The sequence below is a fragment of the Camarhynchus parvulus genome, chromosome 4A, assembly GCF_901933205.1.
Source record: "Camarhynchus parvulus chromosome 4A, STF_HiC, whole genome shotgun sequence".
Lineage (NCBI taxonomy): Eukaryota > Metazoa > Chordata > Aves > Passeriformes > Thraupidae > Camarhynchus > Camarhynchus parvulus.
The window spans coordinates 12,343,199-12,361,849 of NC_044600.1; the positions used below are offsets into that span (position 1 = coordinate 12,343,199).

The window sequence follows — 18,651 nt, forward strand, 5'->3', positions numbered from 1 at the left end:
GCAGCCCCACACCGGCACTCCCGGGCCCCAGTAACACACAGCAGCCCCACACCGGCACCGCCGGGCCCCAGTGACACACAGCAGCCCCACACCTGCACTCCCGGGCCCCAGTGACACACAGCAGCCCCTCACTGGTACCCCCGGGCCCCAATAACACACAGCAGCCCCACACCGGCACTCCCGGGCCCCAGTGACACACAGCAGCCCCTCACCGGCACTCCCGGGCCCCAGTGACACACAGCAGCCCCTCACTGGTACCCCCGGGCCCCAATAACACACAGCAGCCCCACACCGGCACTCTCGGGCCCCAGTAACACACAGCAGCCCCACACCGGCACTCACCGACACTTCCCGTGCCGCCGCCGCGGGCCCGAACACGGCGCTCACGTGACGGGCCCGCGCCCCTCCCACACCGCGAGGGCTGCCGGGAGCTGCGGCCGAGGGGCGGGGCTGTGGGGAACCGGGCGGGGCCTCAAGGAGGGGCGGGTCCGGTCACCCATGGGGCGGGGCTTCCCCGAGGGGCGGGGCGGGGCGCAGCGGGCCCTCAGGCCGTGAGGGCGGGCGGGGCTCCATGGCGCTCTGAGGCGCTCGGGGCTGTGGCCGCCGCCGTCCCCGCCCCGCAGAGCGGCCCCGAAGGAAACAGCCGGGGAAGAAGGAGGGGCGGAAAGGAACGTGTGGCCCGTGTGAAACGGATCAAGCTGATGGAGTGATCAGACACCCACACTTCTGGATACCCTTTGGACACGAATGAACACTATAATAAAAGGAATAAACGATAAGAATAAACACTATGCTAAAGGAAGTAAAAGAATTGGCGATGTAAATGGCAGGCGTGTCGTTCATGTAAAATTAAAATGAAATAAAAATTGGCCATGAAATGGCCTGTTGGCCTGGTACAGGGAGCAGCTGTGCTTGTCTGGAGGGCAGGGCGGAGATCGGGCACTCTCTGTGGTCTCACGGTCTCTGCTCTCAGGAAAGGGGGTTTGTGATATTGCCGAGCCTTTTTGATGTCGTAAAGCACATTTTTGAGCTACAAAACAGCAGTGTCTAGCTTCTCCAGTGGTATGACCAACCCTAACTTGATTCCCCATCAGTGGAAGGACAACTCCTCTGTGCTTGCAGGACTGGATACCACAGAAGAGCTGATCAAAGAAAAAATTTTAAAAAATACATAATACAGAAAGTAACTTGGGTTCCTTTGTGAGCAATTAGGAGCTCCATACTCAGTTTAAGCAGCTCTCACAGACCCAGCAGTGCTCCCCTCACATCTGCACAGGGCCAGCACTGGCTCTGGCTCCTCTGGGGGAAGATCACCCCCTGCCAGTTCATTAGCATCGTACCAACAACTATATCAAAGAAACCATATCACTCTTCTTTTCCATGTCTTCTTGGAAAAGTCTTTGTCCAGTTTAATTTTGGCAGTTATTTCTTCTCTTTGAACAAATAGTTACACCATCTGAAGAGCTGACTCTGGCCTAAAGGCTCCTTGAGGTGAACCATGCATTTGTACAAGGCAAGAAGTACTTTCAGAAGAAGCCACAAGACAGCAATTTTAACAATAATTTTATGCATTACTTTTAGGTGTCACCTTTATTATCAACAATTTACATCTGGAATTCCAAAAACTTTAGAAAATCAAAACCACAAAAACACAGGGGAACTGGGCTGCTGCATCTTATGACAGAAGAAAAATGTTTCTGGAGTGACAAATATTTTCCCACAATAAGCATGGAACTGTGTGTTTTATATTAATAAGCAGCAGGAGTAAGCAGTGAGCAAAAGGAGATGAAATGTTCACCTCCCTCACACAAGCAGTCTTGTCTGCTGCCTTCTGGTATGATATACCTTTGCCTCTGACATTATCCTCTCAGCAAAGATTAGCTAAAAAATCCACTGATGCAGTTTTGAAGTCTTGCTTTGATGTATTCCAGTGTGGTGTATATATATATGTATGCACAGGTCTACATACATATGTGTGTGTACACACAGAGGATCCTTGATCATTCTTTCAAGGTTTCATTCAAATAATGTTTTAAAGGTTTTTCTCTGTCATCATGAGAACTAGAACTCATTTCTGGCATGTCATGACTCAGATCACTAAAAGTGCTCTCCCCAAATGTTCTCATAAATTTATTTCCATCAGTTTTGTCCTAGATTTTTTCCAACCTGGCTTATGCCCTTTGCATTTCTTTCAGACGACAAAGGCTCAAACAGCCTCTTGCTCATATGACCTTTAATGATCGCAACTATTATTCCACCTGAATCTGTCAAGTGAAATACTCACCCTTGTTCAGTGGCTGACCTGTCCGTTTTTTTCCTCCTACATTTCTAAGACACCAACTGGCACATTTTTGAGGGACTGCTTTTTACATGCCTTCTGGCTTCCAGTCAGTATTAACCAGCTCTTTCTCCCTGGGTCTCTGCTCTAGCCACTCCACACTTTATCCCCAGATAATTTGTACTATGACCACAGCTCAAATGACCTTTTCCACTCTTTTTTTTTCCCAGCTATGCCTCCTCAATACAGATTGACTTGCTTTCCTAAAAAAACTTCAGCTTGTATCTCTAGTACTTTCCTGTGACTCTTCTGTGTGACTCCATCTTCCATTGCAGTCAGTCACAATGGTCCTGTGAATCCTCCCACACATGCATGGTCAGGCACCCAAAGGTGACATGAACTGGAAGAAATGTGCTTAGTCCCCTGACTGATGATCTGCAAGAGCATGAATTACTGTTAATAACGTGGGACATGAGTGGGGTGTGGGGATGTTTAGGCTCTCTGTGTATTTCTGAGCCTGTCCTTGTTGTGGTACACTGCTGTACTGCAGGATGTGGTGCCTCCACTGTAATCAGCCCAGACAGCACACAAATACTCCACCCTCCAATCCCTGCACCATCTGGATAAAAACTAGTTAATTGACAATGCTAATGTCATTTTCAGCTCAGTACAGTTAAAATAGTGTCAAGCCTTCTCCCACCAGTACTCTCTATCTATTACGCTCTTATCTGCCTGTATGTAATCATCTTTGACTCAGACCTTTCCCTAGCCCTTTATGGTCAGACTATGTCTAAATCTGTCCATACAGCTAAAACTCCCATCGTCTCAAATCTTAATTACTGCAACATCCTTTCCCTTGGCCTTGAAAAATATAACCTTGTCTTACTCATATTTATTGAGAACACTACTGCAGTGACCATTTTTCTAAGTCTGTCATTCTCACCGTGTTATTCCACTCTTTTCATCCCTGTGCTGGCTCAGCCTACTCTATCACGTGGACCCTTCCTACCTGTCTTTGCTTTGGAAGGCCTTGGCAGCCTGTCCACTTGCCATTTCCATTCCCTGCTGACATCTGACTGCAGCTCCAATCAGCTCACCATGCCAGCTTTCCCCACCCACTTGTAATACATTTAAACATGTTCTTTTGTGCATTCTCATTGCTGCCTTTTATTTCCAAAGATCCTATAAACAGCCCACAGGTTACTGGTAATTTTCTTTAAAACCTCTCCTTAAAACTTTTCCTTCTTGTAGTGTCTACAACAGAGGATCACAGTTCATTATGCTGCCTCTCCTGCCTGTATTCCTCAGTTCTCTAATTTCATTCTTTGTAAAGTAGAAAAAGTATTGACCCTGATACACACCAGGCTCTTGTAGCACTATGGTAATGCAAATAATAAATACACGTGTAGAACTGAGATGCCAGGGGGAACTAAGGCATTATGAGATTGATGATATAAAATTGCAGTTTGAGAGCACAACAATACCTGATAATAATATTAATTCATTTTCCTCCTATTCTGGAGAAAAAAACTAAGTGGAGGTGAGGAATCTGCATCTTTAAATCAGGCCCATAGGTCAAGTTAAAGATGATTTATGTCCCACACAATAATTTATGTTACCACACAATAATTTCCTGTTGCTGTTTTCAGTTGCTGTCGTGACAGATAAAATGGAAAGGACAATGCATGTTAAACATCACAAATCCACAGATGTGTCTGTATGCTCACATGTGTACATTTTTTGCCCTTTAACAAGTTAGATATTAGAAAAGATATGGTATATCAGTGATTCTTTTGCTCTTCTCGCACAGTGCTACTTACACCCTTTGTTTCCTGTCATTGTTCTTTGTTTGCTAACCTGATGTTTATTTTTGTCTCTGCTAAATAAAGACCTCCAGATTTAATTCTTTTAAGCTGTACTTTAAGACCTCTTTAACCTATTTCTGCCTAGCTTTCCCTTCAATTAGCCTAATTGTTTCTTTATCAAGTAACATGTCACCAAATAAAACACATAAAGCACCCTAAAAAAAATCTGCCCCTTTCTGCTTGACTCACAATAGCAATAAGGTGAGTTATATAAGAGGTTTCTTGTATTTCTGGATCCTGTGACTCCCAGGGGCTGGAAATAGCAATTGTATTTTGGGAAGCACTTTCAGAAGCCCTGACTGAATACTTGTTATTGTGATTTCAGGCAGATGATAGCTCGCTTTTGGATACCTGGGTTTGCATACACAGCACTGCTGTCACCAAAACCTGGCACTTGGCAACTGATGCATCCAATATATACCTGTCTATGTGTATGTACATAAATACACACATCTGCTGTCACTGCCTGACACACACTGATTCCTTGTCTTCAAAGACAAGGAAAATTAGTATCAGGTATGTGCTGATCCTATATTTATGTAGGAACCACCTCCCCCCCTCCCCTTATATTCTCTATGCAAATATTAGAAGCAGTTAGTATGTTTTATTTGAGAAATAGCTGCATTTCACAGAAAGGCAAACTCATTCTCACATCTATCATACCTAATTTGCATAGTACATAAAGGTTTTAAGAGAACTGGAGTATTTGGATTAGAAGAACCAAACAAATTGAAGTTAGTAATATCCACTGAATTACCTGATCTTTTAGTGGAATTAATCCTAGTAGAACAATGCTACAAATTAAGAGAAATAGAAGAAAATCTTCTTAAAGCAAATAGCACACAAAAGCATAACCTTCCAGTACACTTTCTATTGCATACTGCAATAGAAAATTATCTGTTAAATGTATAAATAGAGCTTGTAAAAGAGAAGGACCCTTTAGACTAATACCTGTTAAGTGCTTTGCTTTTGCTCTGTAGTTCTGTGAAGGGCTGAGGTTTCATTCAAATCCTGAAAGAACTCCAGTGACACAACTCAGGCAGCTGAGACTTCAGGAGTGAAGTGGTTGAAGTTAAAACACCTTGTAAAAGCAAAAGCATCTTGGCATCAAACAGTTTTATCAGGGAAAACTGTGCAAGATGGACCCCCAAACACCCCTCTCCTATTGTCAAGGTCCACACATGTGAAGGTTTAACATCTGAAGCTTTTACAGTACTGTCTGAATCACTCACAATTCAGCATGTAAGAATTATTTTAAGCATCATTTTTAGTATGTGAATGAGTGCGACAGAGACAGGCTGTCACAGCAGAGTTAATACATGCTCCATTCAGAAATACTCTTTGTTTTATTGCTCAAGAGTCACTGCAGCTGATGGGGCAGGACAGGAAGCCAGCATTTCCCACTCACAGTGGAATATCTGTGAATTTTGAAAACACAGCACAGCCCCTTTCAGCTGTCATCCCACAACAAAGAGGAGGGAGCTTCAAAATTCAGACAAGCTCCAGACAGCAGATTGCAGTTGCTGAATTTAAATAGTCCCAAGGTCACAGCCCAGCTAGAGAGCCATACTGCTGTGGATCATTTGGCCTGGCACATCTTTACACTGTGGTGAATAGGAGAAAATAATTTTATTATGAAGCAGAATTTCTTTGGTTGCTCTAATGTGTGGAACAAACCCTCTCTCAGCTCTGCAAAATCACTGAGACAAGTGGGGTCTCAGCAGCCCTGAATATCACATCAGGTGCTGATATAAGTTCTTCAGACAATTAGCAAATCTTCAAGCAGCCACCTGAAAGAAATAATGGCTTTTATTGGAGCTAATGCAGTCATTTCTTCCATGAAGCTTCTTGTGAACAATTCTTGCTGGAAAAATTGTACACGATTTCTTTTCATTTATATTTTAATGCAATTTATTATACAACAGTGACCCTCATTCAGGGTTCAGAAGATCAGAGCACGTACAGTAATCTTCACAGCACTTTTTATCTCCAGCTACAGCTTACATTCACAGCATGAAAAGAATAAGAAGTTAATGTACCAAATCAGAAGGGTCTCTGTGTAGCAGTGTTAATCTCAGTGTTGAGCTATTATTTATTAGTAGACTTATGGTAGCATCTAGAGACTAGGGCCTCATTGTTTGGGCACTGCATAAAATACACAAAAATACATAAAAGAATATATTTGCTCTCTAGGATAGCTCAGAGTTTAAGTTTGAGGATGATTTCAGGATGTGGACAAGAGGTACTACAGCTATAAATACTGCCACAGCCAGAGGAAAAACTTCTCATGCTTATTGTGGATGCTGACAAGAGGAATAAAATTACCAATTGACAGAAAATTAAAATGGAAACATTCTGGGATCAGACTTCTAGGTGCAAGAAGATGAAAAGAGTCTCCCTGCCTGATTGCATGCCAGGACAAGCATGGATGCAGATGGTGTCTCACTACATCTTGGGTACATTAATGATCCATTAGAAGCTCAAGAGGTGTCAGGTTTGAATTGCAGGTTTGAAGCAGGAGTAGGACTCCACCTGCCTTCAAGATGCACAGGTGGCACTTTTGAAGGGTTTGTTGGCAGGAATATTGGCCAAGAAGAGTGACCTGTTTTCTGTGTGAGCCCAAGCCCTGTGGCAGGGCCAGGTGTGCCACATCACAGAGGTGGGAACAAGGTATTGAGTAAAGCAAAGAACTTGCACACAGGAGAGCTGGAATCCATGGCTCGTTCTCCACTGCCTACCTGCCAGGCTGCATGCTATCCCTGCCAGAATTAGCCAGCTGACTCTTATGGTTGGAAAATTAAGACACCAAGGGGCCTGACTCACAGCCCCTTTTTACCCACAACAAGCCACACAGAAACAACCAGCTTTTCCTGGATCTGCACAGCTACTGATGGTAACACACAACCCACTGCCCATGAGACGTGGCTGCTAGTCCTGCTTAACTACACTTGAAAAATCCTACTGGTGTTTGCCTGCCTCATTAGGCACCTAAATATCTTTGGGATTTGAGTCTTGAGCCTTTTGTGCCTCATGGTCCCCCACTGCTAATGGACATCATCAACTATCCTGAAAGAGCACAGGAAAATATATATATTTCTTAAGGATTGTAAGGCTCAAACAGGGGGTTAATGGGAACTGCTTAGGCAAATAGTGCAGTCAGCCAATAGGTGAAAGAGAATAGTAATTTACAGGCTGAGAAGAGGAAAGGAATAAGGGAATGCCAGGTAATTCTCTTTCTCTGGCTGCCATACAAAGCCTGCAGAGTTGACGAGGAGCAGTCTGTAAACTTGAAACAAAGCATGTTTCTGCAGCTCGCTAGCCAAGTACAGCTCTATATCAGCAAAACAAAAAAGAGATTTCACAACTTTATAGCTTTGGGCTGGCTTCTCCTCAGGGAGTGAAAATAGGCCAGTCCCACCATCCCTGCTACTGCCCCAGGTCTTGTCTGTCCCAGTCATCCATCAAACACAGCACAGCTCCAGGACAGGGAACCCAGCAGGGTCAGCACACGTGTCTTTTCACTCCTTGAAAAGGGATCAAGGCAACACCAGAACAATTAAAATGTCCTTTTTAAATACAAATCCAACTTTAGGCTTAAAAGGGCATTTCTTTTTTCTTCTCCAGCCAAGTTGGTTAAAGACATTAAACTGCAGCATCAAAAACCATGATAAGGACAAAAACAATGTGATGCACAAACCTCAGGAGCTTCTCAGTGGTCTTTGGCTTTGGCACACGTTGAGAGTGGCAGCAGGGCTCAGCCACGGGCCCTTTGCTGTGGGGACAAATCACTGCTGTGGCAGGGGGTTGTTTTAATCAGCACACAGCTGTTGTGAGAAATGATACTCACTTTCAAAACATTTAGAAGGTTTATTATAGCCTTATCAAACAACAGAAGACTAAATAGAGATGATAGTACAGCCACAGGAGCAAAGGATTCTACCACCATGTGCTCATCTACATAATTGATGTTCTGCCCTTTAAACCTTTAGCCCCTCCCAAAGTCTTGTCAATCGACTCCTTCTTCACTGTGCAGTGGTGGAGATGACTTTGTTACATCTTACACCTGGTTGGAGCCCAGGTGCTGCCACAGTAACAAGCTGAGCCTCCCAAATGCCCGACGAGCCAGGCCAGCAGTGACAACAATGAAAGGGGGAGACATAACTATACATCTACAAAACTTCTCTTAACATGTGCATAATAATATTTTCCCTTTAATTGTGAGAGTCATCACTCATCTATAGCACAGGCATGGCTGTGATTAACTGCAGCTCCAGTGGTTTCAGCCCGACTGCTTTAATAACCTGCCTGTCCCTGGTTTCATGCAGGATTGTACACAGGAGGCCTCTTGCCCAGGCAGAGTTTGAAGTTCTCAGGAACTCTTGCATCTGCCAACCAGTACTTCTGTTTCACCTTGCCCAGGAGAGACCCTTACTGGTATCTAAAACATCTCACTTCTTTCTAGGTTTTTTGTTTGTTTGTTGGTTTGTTTGTTTTAAATTTGCTTGCTATCTCATCTCTCTCTCTCTCTCTCTCTCTCTCTCTCCTGTATCTCTATATCTCTATTTATCTATATCTATATCAGGGAATAGAGGAAACAGGCATTAATCTGGAGTTTAGCACCAAAACCTGAGCTCAGCCTGAGTAAGTGTCTGGGCAGATGTGCCAGGGCCAGTGTCCCCCAGGAGCATGTGCCACCTGCCTGTCAGTGCAGATGGCAGCAGCAGAGAGGCAGAGCTGGGCAGTGGCCACTTGCCTCATTCCTCCCCGTGTCCCTGCTGCCCTGCAGCACCAGCAGGGAACAAGTCCTCCCTTGGGGCCCCCCTGCACATCTGTGGCCTGTCCCACCACGAGGGTCATCCAGGCAGGACCATGAGACAAGTGCCAGCTTCTTGCCAGGTGCTTGCTCTGCTCCCAGAGAGGTGTAAATCAGAGGTTACCCTGCAGCAGGCAGTGGAATAGCTCCTGATTTACAACATCCTACACAAGAGGAGAGCTTGACCTTACACTTCAACATCAGGGCAGCTTCCTTTGTTGAAAGCTTCTTAAGACAGACATGTAATCAATCCTGGAGAGCCTCTGAGCAGCAGGGCTCAGGTTCTGCATAAGTCAGGGCTATGCTTCCCAGGGAAATTGCCTGATCCAGGCTCCCATGACATCTATTCCTACTGTCTAATAGGAGAGAGTGTGTTTTTCTGTTTTTCCTTTGTTATAAATGGGCTGCTTTAGATTAATACAATCCACAAAGAGACTTTTTCCACAGTAAGTCTGGCTTACCTATGCTACGAATCTTTCAGTGAGAGAGGCTTTCAGTGAGCTCAAGTCTTTGGAAATTCTGGACTTTATAGGCATTTGATGTTATTTTAGAATCCAAGAGGAAAAGCTTACTGCCTTGCCTCTGTTTTTTCATGGCCATAATTATGAGGGCAGTCTGGTGACGTAACTTGTATGGAAAATAAATGATGGCATTCAACAGTGAGTGCTGTCAGACACTTCATTCCTTGTAACTATTTTAGAAATCCAAATTCAGTTTGCACTGCCAGAGCACCCCATGCTGCTCTTATTTATGTTTGTATAAATCCCATACTGTACCATTGCCTTCGGGAGATCTATTGTGTGTTTACACTGCATGGTGGCAGAATTTGGCTCATAGCATAAGTCCATGTACATCTTGTGGGGTGATCTGCTGGTCTAGTAAATACAGCAGGAGAACTGTGCAGATATGTTTAGTCCTACAGTTCACTAGCCCTTACTAGCTGTAATTATTTGCCTTAATGACACAGACTGTCAGAGTGAAGGCAGGATTACACTTTGAGCATTTTCACACTTTAAACAGAGATCAGAAAAGGCAAGGCAAAGTACAGACAAAGGTAGGGTTTTTTTTTTAGAAAAAACAGGCAATTAATTGTCATTAACTGTTACAGCTGACACCAGCCAGGACTGCAGTGCTGGTACTCCAGCTGCTGGAATATTTGTCTGTGGTCATCATGCCTTTGCCCTGCACTTCCCTGTGCCTGTGCTGCAGCCCAAGCTGACCCAGGGAGAGGCAGCAGCCTTGTGCTTGGGCTGCAACCCAAGCAGGGCATTGGTCATTGTGGTTTTGTGCCAACTCCCCAAAAGACATGTTTACTAAAGAGTACTTACAAATACAACCAGCAAGACAATAATAATTATACTTAGTCCAGTTCTTCTTCCAACAACACCTCTGTGGCAAGGAAGGATCATCATTCCCTCTTGAGGCATGAGGAATGGGATTGGAGGGGTGAAAAGCTCCAGCAGCTGAAAAGGTAGACAAAAAAAACAGAGTAAAAACAAGTGCATACATAACAGAGGTACAGGATAAACTGTTTTACAAAAATTCTGTTGGAAACATTTGGCTTTTGAAGACATCCTCCCCACAGTATTTGTAACCCAAATCGTGCAGAACTGAAAAGATGAAGTGTGTATTGACACAAACAAAATGAAGAATGAAAAGGGGACATTTTTGCTGTTTTTATTAAAATCCCAAAGAGGACCATGCAGGCAGTAGCCTCTGCCAGCAGTGGCTGCTGTGCTGCCAGCCTGGAGGGCTTGAGTGCCTCTGGATCCCAGACCTGTGTCAGACCTGCCACTCCCTGAAGCTCCCTTGCCCTGGCAGGATACAGCTCACGACAGAAAAGCTGCTGAAATGGTGCCAGTTTTCACAGCCAAACAAACTCACCTTTGTCCTCACCACAGACTCACCCATGGGCATTTCTCCCTCTCTCTGCTGTCCAGAGGCAAGTCAGCATTTCTGCCTTAGACACTTGCTGAGTTCTACAGCACATTTTAGGCAATTGTTTGGTTACCTTTGCTGGAAAAACTGGCTTTTTTTGTCCTCATCCTGGTTTCATACAAGTACACGTCAAACTGGAGATGAAGCTGGTTAGGGATCATTCCCCTCAAAACCTCTGTCTCAAGGGATCTGCCTTCACCATCAGGAAACCACAAGGATCTCTGACAAGGCTGGAGTGGCTGTACCCAGGGATTCTCCTGTGCACCAGCAGCAGAGCATGTGCCTGGCTGCTTTAAAGCCTGACTGTCCCCTCTCATTTTTGACTTCAGGAGCTGTTTTCTGCCCTTTGGCTCTGGAGAACAGGCTCCTGGAAGGACCCACTCAGGACAAGAATGTCCTTGCCAAACCCCTCCCTCCAGCAAGGAATCCCCCCAGGAGATTTCCTCAGGCTTTCAGCGCCCATGGTGTGCCTCTGACAAAGGGCAGCAACAACACATCTCCAACAGGAACATGGGGAGTCTGGCTCAGTTAAATGGAGGCAATTTTAGCTCCAGATTCTATTTGTGCATTTATTTAACATTGCAAAAGTTTTCCTGTTCTTTCCTACCCCTCCTCTCAGCCTGGCCTTCCCCAGGACAGGTGCCAGCTCTCCCATAAGACAATTTCTGTAACATTCTGTAACCACCACTGCCCTTGCAGGTATCACAGAATGAGCAAGGTCTCCTTCTCACTGCCTCACACTTGGCATTTACATACAAGAACTGTCACTTAAATAAACATGGTGCTATGTTAAAAAAAACCCCAACAGAGATTAATTTCACATTCACCTATAATTATACTTGAAAAGGACAGTGAGCCTCAGCACTCCCACCTTAAAATAAAATTAAAGCCTGCTTAAACTCTCTGTCTGGCCCAGTGCTCCTACCAACAGCACACATGCATTTGTACATGTTATTAGATTGACGTTGTAGCATCCTGGACAAATCAAATTAATTCAAATATCTGCGGGTACAAAACACTGTAGCTGAAAAATGAGCACATAAAGATATGCAATTTTCCCCTGGCAGTTTATTATGGTATGAAGAAAAAAACATTCTGTGCTTGAAGCTGACGTTATATTACAAATGTACTGCGAAGTATGACGTGACTATTAAAATATGATTACACAAAGTATGAACATTTTAAGAAGTTTACAGTACAGCGAATCTTTTATAAACAGACTCTTAAATATACAGAGGACAATAGTAGCTGACAGAAAAACATCAAAAATTAACTATTAATGTTTGTAGACTTTTCCCCTGAAAAAAGTCTTACATTAAAACAGAAATTATGAAAAGCCTTAAAACCAGGAACAAATCACCTGTACACTACAAATATACATGGTAGAGGTGCACAAACCAGAACTGCCTTTTTGCTGAAGGGTTCAGTGGCTGGAAGCTGGGCAGTGCCTGCCCAGCACCTCCTGTCCAGCGTGGACACCATGGGCCACACCACGCTGAGCCTGCGACCCCAGGCACACAGCACCAGCACTGAAGGTCACCAGCACACACTCCCTGCAGGACAGTGACCTGCTGGAGTGTGTCAAGCTGAGAACATGCCCAGGATCTGGCAAATGGATCTCTGCAAGCAGATCCCTGAATGCACTCGATGCCTGGATGGGACCTGTATACCAGGTTTGGTCTGCAAGACTAAGTGACGAGGGAATCAGCAGCTCCTTTGAGTTTATTTTTTTTTTTTAATGCAATTTTTCAATCTTTCCTCTTGATATGGGGAATAAATGCCACATTTGATTTCTGCTTAGTCTGGTTCCAATGACACCCCTAGATCATGTGTTAAGTTATGTCAAAAACATAAGTATTTTATGCTGTAATACACAGTATTACTGAAACTAACAATATTATTTGCATATTTATAACAAGGTATAATGAAATCGCCTATAATAAAACCAAAAGTTATGCTATAGATTTATTTACAAAGAGTCCAGCAAAGAAGTATAAATACTTCTACATTTAAGGTTTAGGAAAACATAATTTACAAAATATTCAAATATATACAGTCATCTGAAAAACTGCCAATATTAAACTTTGATGCAGGCAAAGAATTGGCTGAGTCTATTCCCTCTGTATTGAACGAGGCAGTGGCTTTCACGGGTTGTCTGTTCTGTTCAAAGCCATACGTGTGTTATTTACAATGAGGCTGCTTCTCTCCGAGCTAAACGTGTCCAGAGCTTTGAGCATGCTGTCCCAAAATGTCATCTATCATTGTCAGATTGTTCAACCACTCTTCATCGTTGCTGCTGCTGCTGTTCTTCATGAGGGAGTCGAGGAAGTCGGTGTCGCTGCAGTTGGCAGGCATGATGGAATTGCTGTGCTGGGACACAAAGTCGTACTGGGGCAGCTCAGCAGTGCTGCTCATCCTGCTGAAGGCGTCGGGCTGGCCCGTGGAAGGGTAGCTGGGCGGGCCCAGCCCCGGGGCAGGATTGAGGTGGTTAAAACTGGACACTCCTTGGGGCAACGATTTCATAACATTCATAGCTGGCAACGGTCCCCTGGTTAAATTGTGTCTCAAGTTCTGATTACTCATTGAACTCAAGCCCTGGCCAGACTGTCCCATGCTCAGTTTCTGCATCTGCCTGACCTGGATGCCAGGAGCGATCTGGTTTGGTGGCACCACAGCCTGCTGGGAGAACGCCTGCCCTGGTGTGCTCGGCCTCACGCCCTGTTTGGAGAACACCGTGTTCCCAGAAAACTGCTGCATGCTGGTATCCATTTGGCTTTGATTTGGCATTCTTGGCACAGTAGTTGGTGTCCACATCTGGGCTGATGAGTTGGGGTAGACACTGGGGATTCTTGGCATGTTCGGCTGCCTCAGGTGTTGCTGAGTTGCAGAGTGATTTGCTAAGGAGCCAGAACTGAAGCCTCCCATCGGCATTCCCGGCCTCACAGTGGAGTGGCTGTGACCAGTTTGGCACCCCGAGTTCATGCCTAGTGCGTTCTGGCTTGGCCGCAGCGGGATGTTGAAGTCAGAATTAGGTGGGAAAATCCCCTGCTGCTTGCCAGGGTTGTGTGGAATCATCACCATGGTCCCGCTGCTCTGGCTGGCGGGGGCTGAGGCCATGCCAGAGCCCAGGGTGCTCTGGAGCATGGCTGGGTTTGACGGCAGCGTGCGGTGGTTGGGCGGAGGAGCGGGAAGCACCTGGTTGCAGTCAGCAGGGATGGGCTGCTGCACGGCTGTGGACAAAGAGACATGTTAGCTGGTGAGCATGGATTCACCCTGGAAACATGGCTAAAGCTTTAAAAACTGCTGTTCTTTCTTTTGCCACGAGGGCTTCTCCGTTGTGTTCTTTGTAAGAGTTCTATGGAGCCATAAGGAAATGGGAATCTCACAATATGTGATAAAATGCAAAATGCTTGTAATTCGGGGCAGAGAATCATTAAGTGTCTCTATTTAACCAGACACCAGGCCTTGGCACCTCAAGGATTTTCAGACTCTTTTCTGGCCATTTCCTTCCTTACCTTGAAACTGGTTTATCTGCTGAGCTGCAAACAAGCTCCTCTGTTCAGATGTTACTCCCAGCATGTTTTGTCTCTGCTTTTCCTGGAAAACAAGAGGAGTAATACTGAAGTTACAGTCTCTTGACTACCAAAAGAGCAGCAGACACTTGAAGTGTAGCCACTATCATTAACAACCTCTCCCATACACCCTTTACCCCCCTTCTCCAATGAGACTCAGCCCAGACAGCTCATTTCAGACTGAATTTCAATTTCTCACATTCCCCTTCTTGCAGAGGTGTCCTGATGCCAGCCCAGCACTGGGAACTGCAACCTTCAGGAGATGTTGTGCAGGCAGCCAAAGGGGAGCTGGACAAACATGGAGACTCCTGTGTTCACCAGCTTATGAGTCAAGTGTGCTGCTGCTGGAAGCTCTGTCCATGTGCACCAATGCCCTTGAGTGCTGGTTGCCACTTGTAACCAGAACACAGGAGCCAGGGATCCACAGCAGGTGCTCCCTGAGCAAGGCATTGCTGGGCTAGCCCAGGTGGCTGATTTGAGTCTCCCACCCTTTAGTGCCAGAACACAGCACTGCACTCACATCCCTGCTGTGGGCAGCAGCTGTGCCCTGGGGAGCTCTCTGGGTATGGAGGAGCTCCCCTTGTGTTAGAGAGGCCCAGAAAAAGTTAGAGCCATGTGATGGCAGGGAGCCAGAGTTGGGTTTGAAAGGGAGCAGCACAGGACTTCATTGAGGGTTTTTGAGCTACTTCTCATCTCATTTTCCATCCACAGAAATGAGCCTCCTTGACCCAAATCCAGTAGCACATTCAGAAAGTGAGAGGCACATGGTCAGACCCAATTAATTGGTGGGATTTCCCCATCCCAGCTTCCTTACACAGCCTGTGGCAAACCTCCTACAGGGGCTTCTGTTGCTAGAGAGATCAGTCAAGTCCTGGACAAACTGGAGCCTAACATCTGCTCTGCTAAATCCCCAGGGAGGCAAGCATGGAGAACATCTCTCTGGGGCTGATTCACTTTCCAAGCCTCCCTTCTCTGCATCTTCCTTCTCAACTCTGTGGCTGACCAAAAATGACATCAGGGATATGGAGGTGACCAAATGCTTCCCTTGCATATGAGGGGGCAGATCTGCACTCAACTCTGGCAGAGCAGCACTTGGCCTCGGCCTCTCTTGGCTTCATGCTCGACTCACCACAGCCTAGTCTGACTCAGCCTAGCAATTCCAGAGTCACTCTTAGTGTTTGCTGACTGATGATTTCCTCATTCCAGTTAGTCCTGTCCCTCCCAGTGAGGTGAGAGCACAGCAGCCCACAGAGGCATGCACACTGTACCTGCATCAGCTGCCGTTTCATGATCTGCTGCTTCAGGAGATGGTTCCTCATCGTGTACCCATTGACCGTGGCCGGAGCCGGCACGGAGCCGCTGCTCGGGATGGAGCCTGGCTCCTGCAACCTGGCAACGATGCCAGGGCTTTGATCCTGCCAAGAAAGAGAAAAAAAGGAAATTAATCTCATCAGGGAGGTAACAACAGAAGCCCTTATCCTCTCTACTGATGCCCTCTCTTCAGTCTTCAGCTGTCCCAAGGCCAAAGCACCTCATGGACTCACATGGCCCTGTGTGCTCCAGTGAGGACAGTGAGAGGTGGGAGAGTGCTCTGATTTCTAAGGATCAGCACAAGAAGAAGTAAGAGAAGCTAAAGGTTAAACCCAAATTCCTCGTGTGTTGCCCAAGGCCATGAGGACCCATTCACTACCAGAGCTGCAGTCACAGGGCTGCCTGGCTGGCAGAAGGGGTGGGAGTAAAGCATCACATTTCTCACAACTTCTCCAACTGTTATACTGAAAGACAGAAGGAAAGGAAAGTTGCATCAGGGCAGGATTTAGCATGTGAATGTAGAGGAAAAACCTACAGGAAAAGAGCAAACTAAAGGCAAAGGAATGGAAAGGGTGGCCTCGGACCCGGGATCCAGAGAGATAAGGAAGATGTGGGCCTGGGATTAAAGTGGTTCTTGTGAGTTTCAAGATCAGATAAACAAGAAGGGATCACTGTGAAAGGAGAGAAGAACATAAATGCAAGGTCAGGTCATGCCTAGGCACAAATCAGTAATAAATGCAGTGAGCCCTGCTCCTGCCTGGCACAAAGCAGCCTCTTTCTAAGTCCTCAGTGAAAGATCCAAATTGACTTTGACAGCTGAGCTTTTGTCTCCAAAGAAAGAGTACGATGGGGAGGAGAGAAAAAATAATTCACCAGAACATGGTGAAGACACAACCCAAAATGGAAAAAGAATTTAAAAAATACTGAATTCTAAACATCTTAGGGCTGGCAGGTATTCAGGGAAATACAAGAGAAAAATGAGGGAAGAAGTCAAGGCCTCGCTAAGGACAAGATCCTGTGAGTGCTGTACCCAGGAACAGCAGCACCAGCGTATTCCCCATTCTCTGTTTTCACATCCAGCTTCTACATTATTTATGATGTATTGTTATTATTGGAAGGGAGAAGTATGTATGTTATATCCAGCATCCTTAGCTGGGCCACGCTTCCTTTGTTTTCAGAGTGGAAGCCCACATCCTTTGTTTGAGAATCAATGTTATCAGGAGATAAGCAAGAAGAAAATGGTTGTTGCCTTCTGACATCTGACAATTAGAAGCATGCTCAGATGGAGAAAACAGGATACGAGCCATGTTTCAGAGGGGCCAGAAGGAAGCCTTGAAAGGCATTTGTCACCAGGAAAGCTCCTTGAGCCTGGGGCACCTTTCCACAGGGGCTTCACCATGAGGAATCATCCAACTCCTTCCAAGACATTCTTTCTAAGAGGGATTACCAAGAAGGTCACTGAAATTACTCATTTTTATGGTGCCTCCTTTTGTTGTAGCACTTTGGTCTATTATGCAAAAGCACAATTGATGAAATGTAAATGCCTGCTAGATAATTTACTAAAAGACACAAACCTGCAGCTCATCACTGCTCTCATTATCATTCCTATTCATGGGCAGTCTTGTAAGACTAGATTTTATTACTGGTGCTTTGCTTACAATTCTGCTGGACATCTCTCCTCCTCCCCCTTCCCTCCTACCCATTTTACTCCATCTCTCCCACGGAAAAAAAGGAGGGGAGGAAAAAGTAAATATGATTTACTACAGATGTAAATATGAAAGTTCATTTTAAGCTGGCAGTCTGCTTTCATGTCAGACAGGATTCTGCAACCACAGTTAAGCTTTGAATAATGCAGATTGCCTCTGGGGGAATATTTGAAAGTGGAGAGATTCAGTTTGTGTACTCTGCACATGAAAGACGCTGAAATGTTCATACCACCAAAATCCCTGCCATCTATCCAATTTCCTCCAAACTTGTCTTGTGGTGCACAGAGGGTCTGTGCTTAGTGAAGCAAAGGAGTTTTAGTGCAAGGACAATCATTCTGATGTCTTGCTCTGGGCTATTGCATTAACAAGTCATAACATTAAAGTCTCTTTTCCTAATCATGTCCACCTCATTCTAATTTCTCCTAAACATCATCAAGAAAATAATGTTGATGTTTCCATATTATTAATGGTAAAGAAGTGTAAATCACATTACTAATTGCAGCTCTTGTGCTGTGGCGGTACAACTGCTTAATTATATGGGATTTTCTGCAGGCACCCTATAGCAATAATGACAATCAGCAAAGTTCATTTGCAAATACACTGAATGGGTTGCTGAGTTTTTCAGAGCAAAGTTGTATAACACTTAATTAGCCAGTAAAGAAACAATCTAGAGATATGCAGTTTGCTTTTGGGGAAATTAGGACAAAATAGCATAGCTGAGAAGCCAAAGAGTGAGTTTGAAATCCCGACTTCTACAAGTTCACGTTTAGGTTAAGACAAAAAAGAAAAACGTAAAGGAAAAGGAAAAAAAAATTCTCTCTTTTCACCACTAGTGGGAACTACTGTATTCCTGTACAATAAAAAATAACCACTCGCACGTCATGACTAAGAATAGCTATGGTGTAGTCTAAAGGACACTGCAATCTGTACCAAAGGTTAATGAACTTTAAACATTTTTCCTTTTCATCACTTCCCAAGAAAAATCACTTTCCTTCCCCCAATAAAACCAAGCCAAAGCAGCCATAATCTTAACTCGTCTGTAGTTTGGTTTTATCCCATTATAAATCTAGGAAGACAGCAAAGAGAAGAGGATTCTGCTGCCAAAGCTGGGAATGTTGGAAGTGGATGTTCCCACCCAAGGGTTTGTGTGGCTGAGCTGAACAGTTAC

At 45.1% G+C, this 18,651-nt stretch overlaps 2 protein-coding genes across 4 annotated transcripts in view; both read right to left on the reverse strand.

The window, feature by feature from the left end:
• MTM1 (myotubularin 1) overlaps nt 1-383 on the reverse strand; it is a 42,407-nt gene extending 42,024 nt beyond the window's left edge. For all 3 annotated transcript variants that reach the window (XM_030967557.1, XM_030967556.1, XM_030967558.1), the window contains exon 1: nt 343-383. The gene's annotated coding sequence lies outside the window, so the exon portion shown is untranslated. The remainder of the gene's footprint in view (nt 1-342) is intronic.
• Nucleotides 384-11,942: 11,559 nt separating this feature from the next.
• The window catches only part of MAMLD1 (mastermind like domain containing 1), an 81,144-nt gene continuing 74,435 nt past the window's right edge, over nt 11,943-18,651 (reverse strand). The window contains exons 3-5 of the mRNA XM_030967308.1: nt 15,735-15,881; nt 14,410-14,491; nt 11,943-14,124 (exon numbers count right to left, since the gene is read on the reverse strand). Coding sequence (XP_030823168.1) covers nt 13,106-14,124; nt 14,410-14,491; nt 15,735-15,881 — 1,248 coding nt within the window. The 3' untranslated portion in view covers nt 11,943-13,105. The remainder of the gene's footprint in view (nt 14,125-14,409; nt 14,492-15,734; nt 15,882-18,651) is intronic.